At 35.6% G+C, this 16,328-nt stretch overlaps 1 protein-coding gene across 18 annotated transcripts in view; it reads right to left on the minus strand.

Moving 5' to 3' along the window:
• The window catches only part of LOC125666273 (uncharacterized), a 45,339-nt gene that overhangs the window by 13,917 nt on the left and 15,094 nt on the right, over window positions 1-16,328 (minus strand). For 3 of the 18 annotated variants that reach the window (XM_056157399.1, XM_056157409.1, XM_056157410.1), the window contains exons 2-5: window positions 14,766-14,826; window positions 10,956-11,042; window positions 8,828-8,888; window positions 1,249-3,064 (exon numbers count right to left, since the gene is read on the minus strand). In XM_056157399.1, coding sequence (XP_056013374.1) covers window positions 1,249-3,031 — 1,783 coding nt within the window. In that variant the 5' untranslated portion in view covers window positions 3,032-3,064; window positions 8,828-8,888; window positions 10,956-11,042; window positions 14,766-14,826. Of the gene's footprint in view, window positions 1-1,248; window positions 3,065-8,801; window positions 8,889-10,955; window positions 14,827-16,328 lie in introns of all 18 variants that reach the window. The other 15 variants (XM_056157402.1, XM_056157406.1, XM_056157408.1 and 12 more) reach the window with 10 other exon arrangements.

Genomic DNA, 16,328 nt, shown 5'->3' on the forward strand with positions numbered 1-16,328 from the left:
AAACTAAACACTACCTCTAATTATAACATACACTGTAATTAAAACTAAACACTACCTCTATTTATAACCCACACTGTAATTAAAAGTAAACACTACCTCTAATTATAACATACGCTGTAATTACAACTAAACACTGAATCTATTTATAAACCACACTGTAATTAAAACTAAACACTACCTCTAATTATAACCCACACTGTAATTAAAACTAAACACTACCTCTAATTATAACCCACACTGTAATTAAAACTAAACACTTCCTCTAATTATAACCCACACTGTAATTAAAACTAAACACTACTTCTAATTATAACCCACACTGTAATTAAAACTAAACACTACCTCTAATTATAACCCACACTGTAATTAAAACTAAACACTACCTCTAATTATAACCCACACTGTAATTAAAACTAAACAATGCATCTAATTATAACCCACACTGTAATTAAAACTAAACACTACCTCTAATTATAGCCCACACTGTAATTAAAACTAAACACTTCCTCTAATTATAACCCACACTGTAATTAAAAATAAACACTACCTCTAATTATAACCCACACTGTAATTAAAACTAAACACTACCTCTAATTATAACCCACACTGTAATTAAAACTAAACACTTCCTCTAATTATAACCCACACTGTAATTAAAACTAAACACTACTTCTAATTATAACCCACACTGTAATTAAAACTAAACACTACCTCTAATTATAACCCACACTGTAATTAAAACTAAACACTACCTCTAATTATAACCCACACTGTAATTAAAACTAAACACTACCTCTAATTATAACCCACACTGTAATTAAAACTAAACAATGCATCTAATTATAACCCACACTGTAATTAAAACTAAACACTACCTCTAATTATAACCCACACTGTAATTAAAACTAAACACTACCTCTAATTATAACCCACACTGTAATTAAAACTAAACACTTCCTCTAATTATAACCCACACTGTAATTAAAACTAAACACTACTTCTAATTATAACCCACACTGTAATTAAAACTAAACACTACCTCTAATTATAACCCACACTGTAATTAAAACTAAACACTACCTCTAATTATAACCCACACTGTAATTAAAACTGAACACTACCTCTAATTATAACCCACACTGTAATTAAAACTAAACAATGCATCTAATCACATCCCACACTGTAATTAACATGTGTTTTTATATTGACTGATATAGTACAATAAACTACAGTACTACTAGTACTTACCAGTCAGAGAGTACCTCCTCTGTAGATATCTATATACAGACACTGTGTTGGTGTACAATGATCCGACCCAGAGAAGGTGAGTTTTATCATCATAGTTCAGGCTGTATGGTCTGTTTATCCCGTGTTGTGTCAGTAACAGAGACAGGAAGTGACCGTCCTTGTCAATCATCTGTACTGTGTCGGTGTTATAATCACACACCAGGATGTGTGACAGCGCGTCTGTACAGATTCCACGTGGTTCTAGTGATGATCCTGATGGAGGTCCTGTGTAGGAGAATCGATGTCTGCCCCCGCGCTCTGTCACCACTACAACACCACGGTTAGAATTAATCCAGTCAGACACAATGATATCACCGTTATTGTTCTCTGTGATACAGAGAGGAGCACTATACAGAGTGTGACCTGTGTTGTCGTGTTGTATGGTCAGGATGTGTTGACCACTACTGTTGTACCGGGTTACCTTGCCTGTCTTTGTATCAGTGTTACGCATCGCCACCATCAGATCTCCAGTGGACGGGGAGCAGTACACACACCGTGGTAACCATGGTGATGTACTCTGTATCAGTCTGGTGACTGTTTTATTGTCTGTACACAGTTTGTTGATGTTACGTTTACTGTCTATATAAATCAGTTCACCAGAACTGTTCACTGTGTGTACTCCTCCTCCATACCATGGTGTTATATCTGTCACACGGTGTATAGTGTCTCCTGTTGTGTCTGTCAAGATGAGATTGTTATCATCAGAGACCCAGACCCGGTCTGACATCACACGAGATATGTGTCTCACACGACTAACACCTGTCACACAGACAGACGTGTGTAATACAGGTGTGGACATCAGTTTCACACACTCGTCTATTCCTACTTGTCGTTTTCCTGCTGTCATTTGGATTTCTGTGATGACACTCAATAACTGACTAGGACTGTTCTTTATCTGGGGGACACGACTGGTCTTTATAAACAAGAGGAATTGGACCGCTCTGTTTGCTGATTGTTCATATCTGTCTTCATAGTTCTGTAGGTGAACAAGTTGTCTGTTCATTTTTCTCTTCTGTTGTTGTATTCTATCAATCAATAAACCTCGGTATCTTGTTTTAACATCACATACCACAGTGTCAATCCGATCCTTCAGTCTCTGGGCTTTTGTTGACATCTGTGATTGACGGTGACAGATTTGTGGGGGACAAGTTTGGATATCAGTTTGGATTCCTGCCAGGAGAACACGACAGTTATAGAGAGTCTCACTTCTGATGTTGTCAATGATTTCTCTGTGTTGTTGTCGCTTTGTTTGATAGGCTGTTCTAAGATCCACCAGCGCGTGTGTTCTGTGGTCTGTACAGCGCTTACACACGGAATAGTTACACTGATCACAGAACATTCTGTATTTTCTCTTTGGATGTCTGACACAAGTCTTTCGTAAAGGGAAACAATTAAACTTCTCACGGTAAATCACAACATCATGGTATATGGTATCTAGATCAATGACATGTTTCTCTTTACACTGTAAACACAGATCACGTTTACATGTGTTACAGTAGAACTCAGTGTCCCCCTGACATTGAGAACACTGTCGTAGTTTACACTGTGTGGTAAAACTCCTCTCGGTATGACGAGTTATATAGAACACTACATTGTGATATTTGGTGTTATTTTCTGTAACATGTTTCTTTTTACACTGTAAACACAGATCACGTTTACATGTGTTACAGTAAAATTCAGTGTCCCTCTGACATTGAGAACATTGTCGTACTTTTAGCTGAGTGCTGAGTCCTAGTGTGTCCATGATGTGGAGGGTCTGGGTCTTTAGGAATACAATCTGAAATCAAACACACAGTATAAAGCTAGAGAAACTGGAAAGTAGCAATCATTGAATTTACATTCTTTTTTACATAATACATATTCCAAGAGTTACATCATTTTGGATATAAACATTCCCATCATGTAATTAATACATTTAAATAGATCTACATAATTTACTGAATAATTCTAATTGACCCCCTTTTCTGCATAAACAAGAGGCACCATGACACACATCGCTCACCTGAGTCACCCTGACCCTGCTGTTGTTAAGCGGTTATGGGTTTTTTCTAAGCCTTTTTTATCATATAGTCGACCCAAACTTAGCCCCAAAGGGTCAAGACAAAACCAACTTGAATTCACACAACATGGGGATGCCTCCATACCAATACAAAAATAATGTGATAATATGACCTTGTTATTGTGGAGAAAGTCAAGGTCACAAAGTCAGATATCATTCTTTGAAATGAAACGTCTTTCCATACGATATCTACAAGTATGTAGAGAATAAGAAAGCTCTATCTTAACTGATATTAGGAAATATTGAGTAGGTTAGGTTTTCTTAACAATAAGTTTTTCTCTAAGGTCTCGCCAAAGGATATCTACATGTATATAGAAAACAAGCACGATTTTTTTTCTGAAAAACGTCCGGAAACATTGAGTTTTCTGAAAAGGAGACCAATCTCTAAGGTCAATGTCACAAACAAACTCTGCCATAAAAAGGTCTTATCACAAAGAATGGAAATATGAAAAATGAGGGTCTTATAACTCACTATTCAAAAGTTAAATTAGAATTATGCAGAAACCTATATCCAGGACAAAAACAATGCCCGCCCCCCTCCCCCCACACAGGGAAATGGGAACATTGAATCAACACAACTTGGGAGCATTTGCATTTAGATGGATTTAATGTGGCCCTGCTCCTCTTGAAAAAATTCCTTTAAATTAAGTGTCTGCATATTCTCATATAAAACGTTTATCTCCTATCGTGGTCCCACCCTACCATTGAACAAACTTGAATTTGAACTGCGTGTAAATAATTGCATATCAACATGACTAATCATTACCCTTCTGTTGGTGAGATGAATATTCTCAAAAATATTTCCCTATCAACACTTATGTCACACTTTGATCCCCTATTGTAGCCCCACAATACTTCGGGGTGGGGGAGCGGCTGGGACTGATTTCAACCAACCTGTATTTTCACTACGTTGGGATGCTTGAAAATCAATATGACTAATCATGGAGCTGTTTTTCTTGAGAATAACACTTTATATATTCTCCCTTTATATCTGCACGTAATACTTCAATCCTTAATTGTAGCCCCACAATACCCCTTAAAACAATATTAATCCATTGTACCCCACAATACCCCTTACAACATGACTAACCCAGTGTAGCCCCACAATACCCCTTATAACATGACTAATCCAGTGTAGTCCCACAATACCCCTTAAACATGACTAACCCAGTGTACCTCCACAATACCCCTTAAAGCAAGGATAACCCAGTGTAGCCCCACAATACCCCTCAATACATGATTAATCCAATGTAGCCCCACAATACCCCATAAAACATTACTAACACAGCGTAGTCCCACAATACCCCTTCGAAAATGACAAACCCAGTGTACCCCAAAAAATCCCTTAAAACAAGGGTAACCCAGTGTAGCCCAACAATATACCTTAAAACTTAGCTAACCCAGTGTAACCCCACAATACCCCTTAAAACATGACAAACCCAGTGTAGCCCCAAAATACCCCTTAAAACATGACTAATCCAGTGTACCCCCACAAAATCCCTTAAAACAAGGGTAACCCAGTGTAGCCCAACAATACCCCTCAAAACACGAATAACCCAGTGTAGCCCCACACTACCCCTTAAAACATGATTAACCCAGTGTAGCCCCACAATACCCCTTAAAACATTACTAACCCAGTGTACCCCAAAAAATATCTCAAAACAATGGTAACCCAGTGTAGCCCAACAATATCCCTTAAAACTTGGTTAACCCAATGTACCTCCACAATACCCCTTAAAACATGACAAACCCCGTGTACCCTCAAACATGACTAATTCAGTGTAGCCCCAAAATAAGGCTTACATCATGACTAACCCAGTGTAGCCCCACAATACCCCTTAAAACATGATTAACCCAGTGTAGCCCCACAATACCTCTTAAAACATGACTAATCCAGTGTAGTCCCGCAATACCCCTTAAAACATGAGTAACCCAGTGTACCCCAAAAAATCCCTCAAAACAAGGGTAACCCAGTGTAGCCCAACAATATCCCTTAAAACTTGGTTAACCCAATGTACCTCCACAATACCCCTTAAAACATGACAAACCCCGTGTACCCTCAAACATGACTAATTCAGTGTAGCCCCAAAATAAGGCTTACATCATGACTAACCCAGTGTAGCCCCACAATACCCCTTAAAACATAATTAACCCACTGTAGCCCAACAACACCTCTAAAAACATGGCTAACCCAGTCTAACCCCACAATACCCCTTAAAACATGACCAACCCATTGTAGTCCCACAATACCCCTTAAAACAAGGGTAAACCAGTGTAGCCCCACAATACCCCTTAATACACAATTAATCCAATGTAACCCCACAATACCCCTTAAAACATGACTAACCCATTGTAGTCCCACAATACCACTTAAAACAAGGGTAACCAAGGGTGGCCCAACAATACCCCTCAAAACATGTCAAACCCAGTGTAGCCCCACAATACCCCTTAAAACATGACTAATCCAATGTAGTCCCGCAATACCCCTTAAAACAGGACTAACCCAGTGCACCCAACAAAATCCTTTAAATCAAGGGTAACCCAGTGTAGCCCAACAATATCCCTTAAAACTTGGCTAACCCAGTGTAACCCCACAATAACCCTAAAAACATGACAAACCCAGTGCAGCCCCACAATACCCCTTAAACCATTATTAATCCAGTGTAGCCCCAAAATACCCCTTAAAACATGACTAACCCAGTGTATCCCCACAATACCCTTTAAAACATGACTAACCCAGTGTAGCCCCACAATACGCCTTAAAACATGACTATTCCAGTGTAGCCCCACAACACCACTTAAAAGATGACTAATCCATTCTACCCCCAAAATACCCCTTAAAACATGACTAATCCAGTGTAGCCCCACAGAATCCTTTAAAACAAAGGTAACCCAGTGTAGCCCCACAACACCCCTTATTACATTACTTACCCAGTGTGCCCCCATAATACTACTTAAAACATGACTAATCCAGTGAAGCAACACAATACCCTTAAAACAGAACGAACCCAGTGTAGCCCCCACAATACCCCTTAAAACAAGGGTAACCCAGTGTAGCCCCACAATACCCTTTAAAACATGACTAACCCATTGTATTCCCACAATTCTCATAAAACATGATTATTCCAGTGTAGCCCCACAATACCCTTTAAAACATGACTAACCCATTGTATTCCCGCAATTCCCCTTAAAACATGACTATTCCAGTGTACCAACACAATACCCCTTAAGACATGACAAACCCAGTGTAGCCCAACAATACCCCTTAAAAATTGGCTAATCCAGTGTAACCCCACAATATCCCTTAAAACATGGGAATACCCGTGTAGCCCCAAAAATAACCCTTAATACATGACTAACCCAGTGTACCTCCACAATACCCCTTAAAACATGGGTAACCCCGTGTAGTCCCACAATACCCCTTAAAACATGACTAATCCAATGTAGTCCCGCAATACCCCTTAAAACATGACTAACACAGTGTACCTCACAAAATCCTATAAATCAAGGGTAACCCAGTGTAGACCCACAATACCCCTTAAAATAAGGGTAACCCAGTGTAGCCCAACCACACCCCTCAAAACATGACTAATGCAGCGTAGCCCCACACTACCCCTTAAAACATGACTAATCCAATGTAGTCCCGCAATACCCCTTAAAACATGACTAACCCAGTGTAGCCCCACATTACCCCTTAAAACATGACTTATCCAGTGTATCCCACAATACCCCTTAAAACATGACTAATCCAGTGTAGCGACACAATACCCCTTAAAACACGACTAACCCAGTGTAGCCCCACAATACCCCTTTAAACATGACTAACCCAGTGTAGCCCCACAATACCCCTTTAAACATGACTAACCTATTGGTTCTTGAGAATATTTCTGAAGATTTATCCTGTATATATCGCAATATAAAACTCTGATTCCCTGTTGTGACCCAAGTTTACCCTGAACAGCCTTGATTTGAACAAATTTTACTTTATGCAAGGAAGCCTTCATGTGAATTTCAATTTTTTTTGGCCAAATGGTTCTTGAGAAGAAGATTTTTAAAGATGTTTCCCTTCCCTTCCTTTGATTTTTTGCTATAAATTCTGTTGTCAAACTTTGATCTCATCGCCTGGCCCCAACCTATCCACAGGGGTCATAATTTGAACATATGTACTAAAATCTGCACTACCTAACATGCCTAAGGATACTTGCGTATCAGTATGACTAATCATGACGCTGTTCTTTTTAAGGAGACTTATAAAAAGATGTCCCCGATATATATGCATGTAAAACTTTGATCACCTAGTGTGGCCACACCCTACCACCAGGGACCATGGTTTACACAAAATAAAATCTGCTTTATTTCATAAAGCCTTCATGTAAATTTCTACTTTTCTGGCCAAGTGGATCTTGAAAACAAGGTTATTAAAGAGTGTTCTCTTCCTTCCTATACATTCTTATATAAAACTATGATCCCTATTGTGGCCCTATTCTTATCCCCTTTGATTTGAAAAAACTTGAATCTACACTATGTCATGGAGATTTCATGCAAATTGAAACTCTTATGGCCCAGTGGTTCTAAAAGGAAAATTTTTAAAATGACCCTAACCTATCTTTACCTTTTGTTAATTATCTCCCCTTTGAAATGGACATGGTCCTTAATGTAAATTTCCTTCTTCCAAGGATGCTTTATAACAAGTTTAAATGGCTTAGTGATTCCAAAGAAGTAAAAAATATTAAAATTTTAGGGCTGGATGGACAGGCAGCACGCAGATAGACAAATACCAGACAAAACGTGATCAGAAAAGATCAATGAGCAATCAGCTCAGATGAGCTAAAATAACTTTCATTTTTGAAAATACATGAGGGTATGAACTGCAACACTTCACGTCAGCATATACCATTCATAAAACACTGTATAATGCTTCATGAAGTATGCTGATGTGAAATATCGCAATTCATACCTTCGTGTAACTTCAAAAATGAAAATTATATCTTAAAGTGACTCGTCAGCTTAGAGCAATGGAACTGAAACAACAATGCACTAAGACAACCATGTATGCTATTCGCAAATTTGACGCTGATTTTGAATAATGACCGTGAACTTAATAAGTTAAATCACTTTGACTCTTTAGTTTTTCAAGTATAAAATCTATATCTTGTAAAATTCAGAGGATCAGATCAAATCAAAGTTGCAGACAGACAGACCAGAATCCAAGGATAAAACTATATGTAGGTGTGATAGGAACATTACCACTTTATGTGTGATAGGAACATTACCACTTTATGTGTGATATGAACATTACCCCTTTATATGTGATAGGAACATTACCCCTTTATGTGTGATAGGAACATTACCACTTTATGTGTGATAGGAACATTACCACTTTATGTGTGATAGGAACATTACCACTTTATGTGTGATAGGAACATTACCACTTCATGTGTGATAGGAACATTACCACTTTATGTGTGATAGGAACATTACCACTTTGACATCGACTTCCTTTTCTCAGTTCTGCAAGACCTCATGAAAGTCCAGTATGAACCTGTCAAAAATCAAGAAATCACAATATCAACGTGGCGATAAATTATCATTCATCTTATTGAAACAGTTTCTTAGAATCAACTTTAACTACTGATATATCAATCCATCAAAGTTCAACCTTCAGGTTACTGACCGCTGGACAGAAACGGTCACCTGAGTATCGCACACGAAATCCTTAAATGTCTGTTGCAAGTGTTGTACATTGATGGTTCAATGATTGCAATTTTCAATCTTGAGGAACAGAAGGATTTCAAATATGTTGACTGATCATTAAATGTTATTATTACAAGTTGTCTCCCTGATGCAGATTAATAGGGAAGGACAAAAGATGGACATGTAGACAGACAGACATGCAATTTTTATATAACTTTGTTTACAGGTGCTATACACTAACAACTTCGATATGTTTTCTATTTGCTCGGGTGTAGAGGAGAATATTTCTAAGAATTCTGTAAGTAATGATGGCTAATTGCTCTTTATAGGTAATCAAAGCTAGTTGCGCACTATTAGTAGTTATGGCTAGTTGCTCGCTATAGGTAACTATAATGGCTAGCTGCATGTTATATGTAATTATGACTATTTGCTCACTTTAGGTAATGATGTGTAATTGCTCGCTATATATAATTATGGTTTATTAATGGTGGATAGTTACTTGTTAGGGGTAATTATGGCTAATTGCTTGCCGTAAGTCATGATTGCAAATTGCTCGCTAAAGGTATTGATAGCTGATTGCTTACTATAGGTAATGATGGCTATTTGCTCGCTATATGTAATTATGTCTTGTTACTCACTATTGGTAATTAACGGTTTATTGCTCGCTATAGGTAAAGATGGCTAGTTGCTTGCTATAGGTAATTATGGCTAGTTGCTTCCTCTAAGTAATGATGGCGAGTTGCTTGCTATATGTAATTGTGGCTTGTCGCTTGTTATAGGTAATTATAATGGCTAGTTGCTCGTTATAGGTAATGATGGCTAGTTGCTCGCTATAGGTAAAGATGGCTAGTTACTCGCTATAGGTAATGATGGCTAGTTGTTCGTTATAGGTAATAATGGCTAGTTGTTCGCTATAGGTAATGATGGCTAGTTGTTCGTTATAGGTAATGATGGCTAGTTGCTCGCTATAGGTAATGACGGCGAGTTGTTTGTTTTAGGTAATTACAATGGCTAGTTGTTTTCTTTAGTTAATTATAACTAGTTGCTCGTTATGAGTAATTACATATGTATAGCTAACAGTTCGTTAACGGTGATTAGGGATAGTTGCTTGCTATAGGTATAGAAATATTGATATAACTATAAGTTATTATGCAAGCAGTTTGCCCTATTGAAGTTCAGGAGTAAGGATCATTTTAAAAAAAATGCGTTTTCAACAAGTTTTATTTTTCAGTCAGTGTTATTGCATTACACAAGTTTTAAATTATATCAACCATTTGACGGTTTCTGTCCAAAAGTAAAGAACACTAAGGTATTTTGATAGACGATTTCCAGATCCCAAGGGTTATCAACTCACAGTTATGGTAAAGGACTGATATTGCCTATAACATGTATACATCATAATCATGCTAAATAGTTTGACTCTTTCGTTTCGAGAAGTGAACAGGAAGATTTTTGAAGATTTCATCAACTGCAATGGTTTTGTCCACACATTTCAGGCTTTATGGATATCATAATTATGCATTTAGTTTTTACCCCACATCTGTGGGAGTAGAGAAGATGATTTTTCATATATAGTCTCATAAAGACTATTTGGCCCCATCCATGAGGCCCTGGTAGTGGCAAGGTCATAGATTTTACAGTCAATTATTTATTTTCCTTTGATCCTAAAGATGTTCCACACCAAAAATGGTAACAATTAGCAGTGTAGTTTTCAAGAAGAAGTTAAAATGTAAATTTGGTAACGGACAACACACGACGACGGACGATGACCAATGGTATTAGATCACCTGAAAGACTCAGATGACCTAAAACTCTTGATTAAAAACATAAACTTCAGCTGGGCTTTTAGTTTGATTTGAGGATAAACCTATACTAAACAATATCAGTTCCTATCTATCAATGTTACTATTGTTACCACCACATGTTTTCCATTCTTCTCTCCTTGTGATGTTGGTATATCTAGCTGTTATCTTGTGATGCTGATAAATCTAACTGCTATCACCTGTGGAAAAACTAAAGTATTGAATTCATCTATGCAGTGATATGGCAACTGTAGGATATTTAAAACAAGAGGCCCATGAGCCACATTGCTCACCCGAGTCACTTTAACCCATATTTAAAGATTTTCCAGTCTCAGAATTTAACCGATAGACCGCGGCTATGCCAAATGAGGTTGTACCATGTCATGTGCAAATAAGATATCCCGAATTGTCTATGCCAAATTCCAAGAAACAAAGAAATAATTATAGTACGTGTGTGATAATCTATTTTGGGACCTGGATTGTGCTCCCATTAATTTTAAAATATACGACTTAAGTGTGTAAGTGGTTTGAAGATTATGACGTGTTCTAGACAAAATGTTCAGCGTATGATTCGAATGTCTTTAAATGTTGATGTTTTTTTTTTTTTTATCTGCATTGATGAATTTTATTGGGATCGATTTTTAAATTGAAATTTTCCCTAACAATATAACAAGAGTTGTCCTTTTTTCTTTATTTCGCAAATATTCAAATACTGCAAGAATGTTAAAAGAAAATAATATACGTCTGACTTAGCAAATATAAATTGAGGTGAAGGTCAACAAATGATGTGTAAATGGTTCTGCAGTTAAAATATTTTGATGGCACAAAGCCAGGTATTAAACCAAATGGTGTCAAACAAACAAAAAAATCAGAACAAGAAAAACGCAAGCTATATGAAAAAGAAAAAAAAGAAAACGTGAATTCAAACCACAATGGCTGAACAGACGAGTATGGTTGAATTTTGAGGGGCCCCGAGGGAAATGTGGTGCATTCCCTGCAAGGAGTTTTGGTCAGGTGTATGCCAAATGCTATAGGTTTATGCCGCATCAAAAAGACATAAACCTACTATTTATGCCATTTAAAAAGTGAAATTCTCAGAATGATTTCCCCTACATATTCTAATGTAAAACTTTAATCCCTATTATGGCTCCTACCTAAACCCATCCCAGCCCCATAGAGATTTTGAATCAGTGCTATGTCAGAAAGCTTACATGTAAATGTAAACTTTTCTGGTCCAGTGTATATTTGTATGCAAAACTTTGATCCCCTGCAGTGGAAGGGGGGGGGGGGGGGGGGGGGTGGCAGCTAGAAGAATAGAAGAAAAGTCTATTTTCACTGGTTACATCACTAAAAGAAATGTTTTGGAAACTTTTTTTGCTCAGTGGTTCTTGAGAAGATTTGCCCATTTTTTCCCCATGTAAATTGCTGTTCCCATATTGTGGCCCCACCCTACCCCCTGGGGCCATGATTTTAACAAACCTCAATCTGCACTATGTCAGGAAACTTTCATGCAAACATAAACATATCTGGTATGGTGGTTTTTCAGAAGATCTTCAAAAATATCCGGATTATATTTGTATGTGAAACTTTTACTCCCCCCCCCCCCCCCCCCATCCAACCCCTCGGGGCTATGATTTTAACAGATTTTAATCTGCACTATATTAGAAACCTTTGATGTAAATCTGTACTTTTCTGGCCAGTGCCTCTTCAGAAGACATTAAAAAAATTCCCTATATATTTGCATGTATTTTTTTATCCCGTTTTGTGCACCATGCTATCCCTGGGGAGGGTGGGGGGAGGCACACATTTAAAAATTTTTAATATGTCAATAGGCTTTCATATGAATTTTATTTCTTCAAGCCCAGTGGTTCTTGAAAATATTTTAAAATTACCCCATCATATTTTTGCATTTTTGAAGGGACACGGCCCTTCATTTTAAAAATTTGAATCCCCTTCACCCAAAGGTGCTCTGTGCCAAGTTTGGTTAAAATTTGTCCAGTGGTTCTGGAAAAAAATATGAAAATGAGGAAAGCCCAGACCGAAAAAAACTATAACTAAGTTATAACTTTGTAACTAAAAAAAGTTACAAAAAAGTTATAACTAAGTTATCGGAGTTTGGAACCACTTCTTCAAATAAAGTTATACTTTACTTATAACTCGGGTACAAAAAAGTTATACTCATGTATAAGTTATCATCTTTTATTTCAACATGAATACAACAAGTGCATAAAAGTTATCAAAAAGTTATAATTCAAAAAAGTTATACTTTATAAAAGTTACAAAAAAGTTATACTTAAATTATAATCATATTAACAGCTGGAACAAAGTTACAAAAAAGTTATACCTGACAAAAGTTATCAAAAAGTTATACTTAAGTTATACCCGACAAAAGTTACAAAAAAGTTATCAAAAAGTTACATTCATATAAACTGCTGGAACAAAGTTACAAAAAAGTTATACCTGACAAAAGTTATCAAAAAGTTATACTTAAGTTATACCCGACAAAAGTTACAAAAAAGTTATCAAAAAGTTACACTCATATAAACTGCAGGAACAAAGTTACAAAAAAGTTAAACCCAAGAAAAGTTATAGAAAAAGTTACAAAAAAGTTATACCTTGTAAAAATTTAAAAAATAAAGTTACACAAACGTTATACTAACAACAGTTATACCTAGCAAAAATTATAATAAATACAGGAATAATAAGACATATTAAAGTATCATAAATACAGGGATGATAACACATAAAAAGTATCATAAATACAGGGATGATAACGCATAACAGATTATAAACAGCTACTATTAGTATTATTAATTCATTTATAAAGTTGGCACCAAATTTTTTTTAAGAATAAATAAAATACCTATCACTAAGTCTTTGTATATGCTATAAAAATATATAAATACAGTTATATCTAGCAAAAGGTAAAATAAATACAGGGATGATAACACATAAAAAGTAAAATAAATACAGGGATGATAACGCATAACAGATTATAAACAGCTACTATTGGTATTACTAATTTCATTTATAAAGTTGGCACAGATTTTGTTATTAAAAGAATAAATAAAATACCTATCACTAAGTCTTTGTACATGCTATAAAAAATAAATATTACATAACCCCTTATGCAAACATAAACATATCTGGTATGGTGGTTTTTCAGAAGATCTTCAAAAATATCCGGATTATATTTGTATGTGAAACTTTTACTCCCCCCCCCCCCCCCCCATCCAACCCCTCGGGGCTATGATTTTAACAGATTTTAATCTGCACTATATTAGAAACCTTTGATGTAAATCTGTACTTTTCTGGCCAGTGCCTCTTCAGAAGACATTAAAAAAATTCCCTATATATTTGCATGTATTTTTTTATCCCGTTTTGTGCACCATGCTATCCCTGGGGAGGGTGGGGGGAGGCACACATTTAAAAATTTTTAATATGTCAATAGGCTTTCATATGAATTTTATTTCTTCAAGCCCAGTGGTTCTTGAAAATATTTTAAAATTACCCCATCATATTTTTGCATTTTTGAAGGGACACGGCCCTTCATTTTAAAAATTTGAATCCCCTTCACCCAAAGGTGCTCTGTGCCAAGTTTGGTTAAAATTTGTCCAGTGGTTCTGGAAAAAAATATGAAAATGAGGAAAGTTTACGATGAGGAGAACGCCAACAACGACGATGGACAACGGTCACATTTTGATCAGAAAAACTCACCATCGTCTCAGGTGAGCTAAAAAAGCAATGAAGAATTTAACATTTGTACATCTTTGGAGGAAAACGAATGAATTTACAGTAACATAGGGTTATCGGTAATAAAATTGAATGCCAAAGAAAACATTGCTTAAGCTATGAATTCTGGGGTATCATTTCTGAAATCTCGATATGCATGAAGTGATAGAACAGCTGATACATTGTACCACCATATAACAATGGCTTCCGTTCTTCCTTCTCTGTGATGTCAATTCATCCAAGTCTTCTCACCTGTAGGAAAACAAGATAAGCTATAGAGTGTTCTTCTGATATATTTTGTGTAGAGATAATATAGAGAATTTTTCCGATAGATTTTGTGTAGAAATAATATAGAAAAGTCTTCCGATACAATTTGTGTAGAGATAATATAGAGAATTCTTCTGATACAGTTTGTGTAGAGATAATATAGAGAATTATTCTGATACATTTTGTAGAGAGATAATATAGAAAATTCTTTTGATACATTTTATTTGGTGATAATATAGAGAATTATTCTGATACGTTTTGTAAAGAGATAATATAGAGAATTCTTCTGATACATTTTGTGTAGAGATAATATAGAGAATTCTCCTGATACATTTTGTAAAGAGATAATATAGAGAATTCTTCTGATACATTTTGTGTAGAGATAATATAGAGAATTCTTCTGATACAGTTTGTGTAGAGATAATATAGAGAATTATTCTGATACATTTTGTAGAGAGATAATATACAAAATTCTTTCGATACATTTAATATAGTGATAATATAGAGAATTATTTTGATACATTTTCTATAGAGATAATATAGAGAATTATTCTGATACATTTTGTGTAGAGATAATATAGAAAATTGTTCTGATACATTTTGTGTAGTGATAATATAGTGAATTATTCTGATATTTTGTGTAGAGATGATAGAGAATTCTTCCGATACATTTTGTGTAGAGATAATATAGAGAATTCTTCTGATACATTTTGTGTAGAGATAATATAAAGAATTCTTCCTATAACCAAGCGACGTAGGTTTTATTAAATTTATTAGGAACTAAAGGCAATGGCAGATCTGAAATTAACAAATCACACACCACATTACATATGCAACAAAATATACAATTACATAAATTCATATTCGTATTTCCCTTTAAAGAAGTCAAAATATTCCAATGAAATGTATATGATCGACTTTATTACTTTACTTCAAAAAGTAACAAAATTTATAGTCCTTGATCAAAAAACGGTCATTTCATAGTAGAGAAATATACTGATAAAAAAATAGTTCAACGTACATAATTATCAATCAGTTAATAATAAACATTTCAAATATATACCTTAAGGTGTGGCACAACGGGCAGCTACATGTATAGGTCTACTCCCTCGAAAACAAATTTCCCGCACTGATGAAAAAGCCCGCGAAACTTATTTATAGAAGAAAAAGTTATTAAACTGGTTTTAGCTAGAGTGAGTGAATTCCTACAAACAACCTGGTCAATAGAATGTTGTGAATAGATTTCATTCAATTAATATAGCAGAGCTTAGTATTGAAAAATGTAGAAAATTCAATTAGATATAAAGATCACCCTGCCACATTCCGATACAGTTTGTGTAGTGATAATATAGAAAATTATTCCGATACATTTTGTATATAGATAATATAGAGAATTATTGTGATACCTTTTGTGTAGAGATGATAAAGAATTCTACTGATATATTTTGTGTAGAGATAATATAGAGAATTCTACTGATATATTTTGT

Source organism: Ostrea edulis, chromosome 2, assembly GCF_947568905.1.
Source record: "Ostrea edulis chromosome 2, xbOstEdul1.1, whole genome shotgun sequence".
Classification (NCBI taxonomy): Eukaryota; Metazoa; Mollusca; class Bivalvia; order Ostreida; family Ostreidae; genus Ostrea; species Ostrea edulis.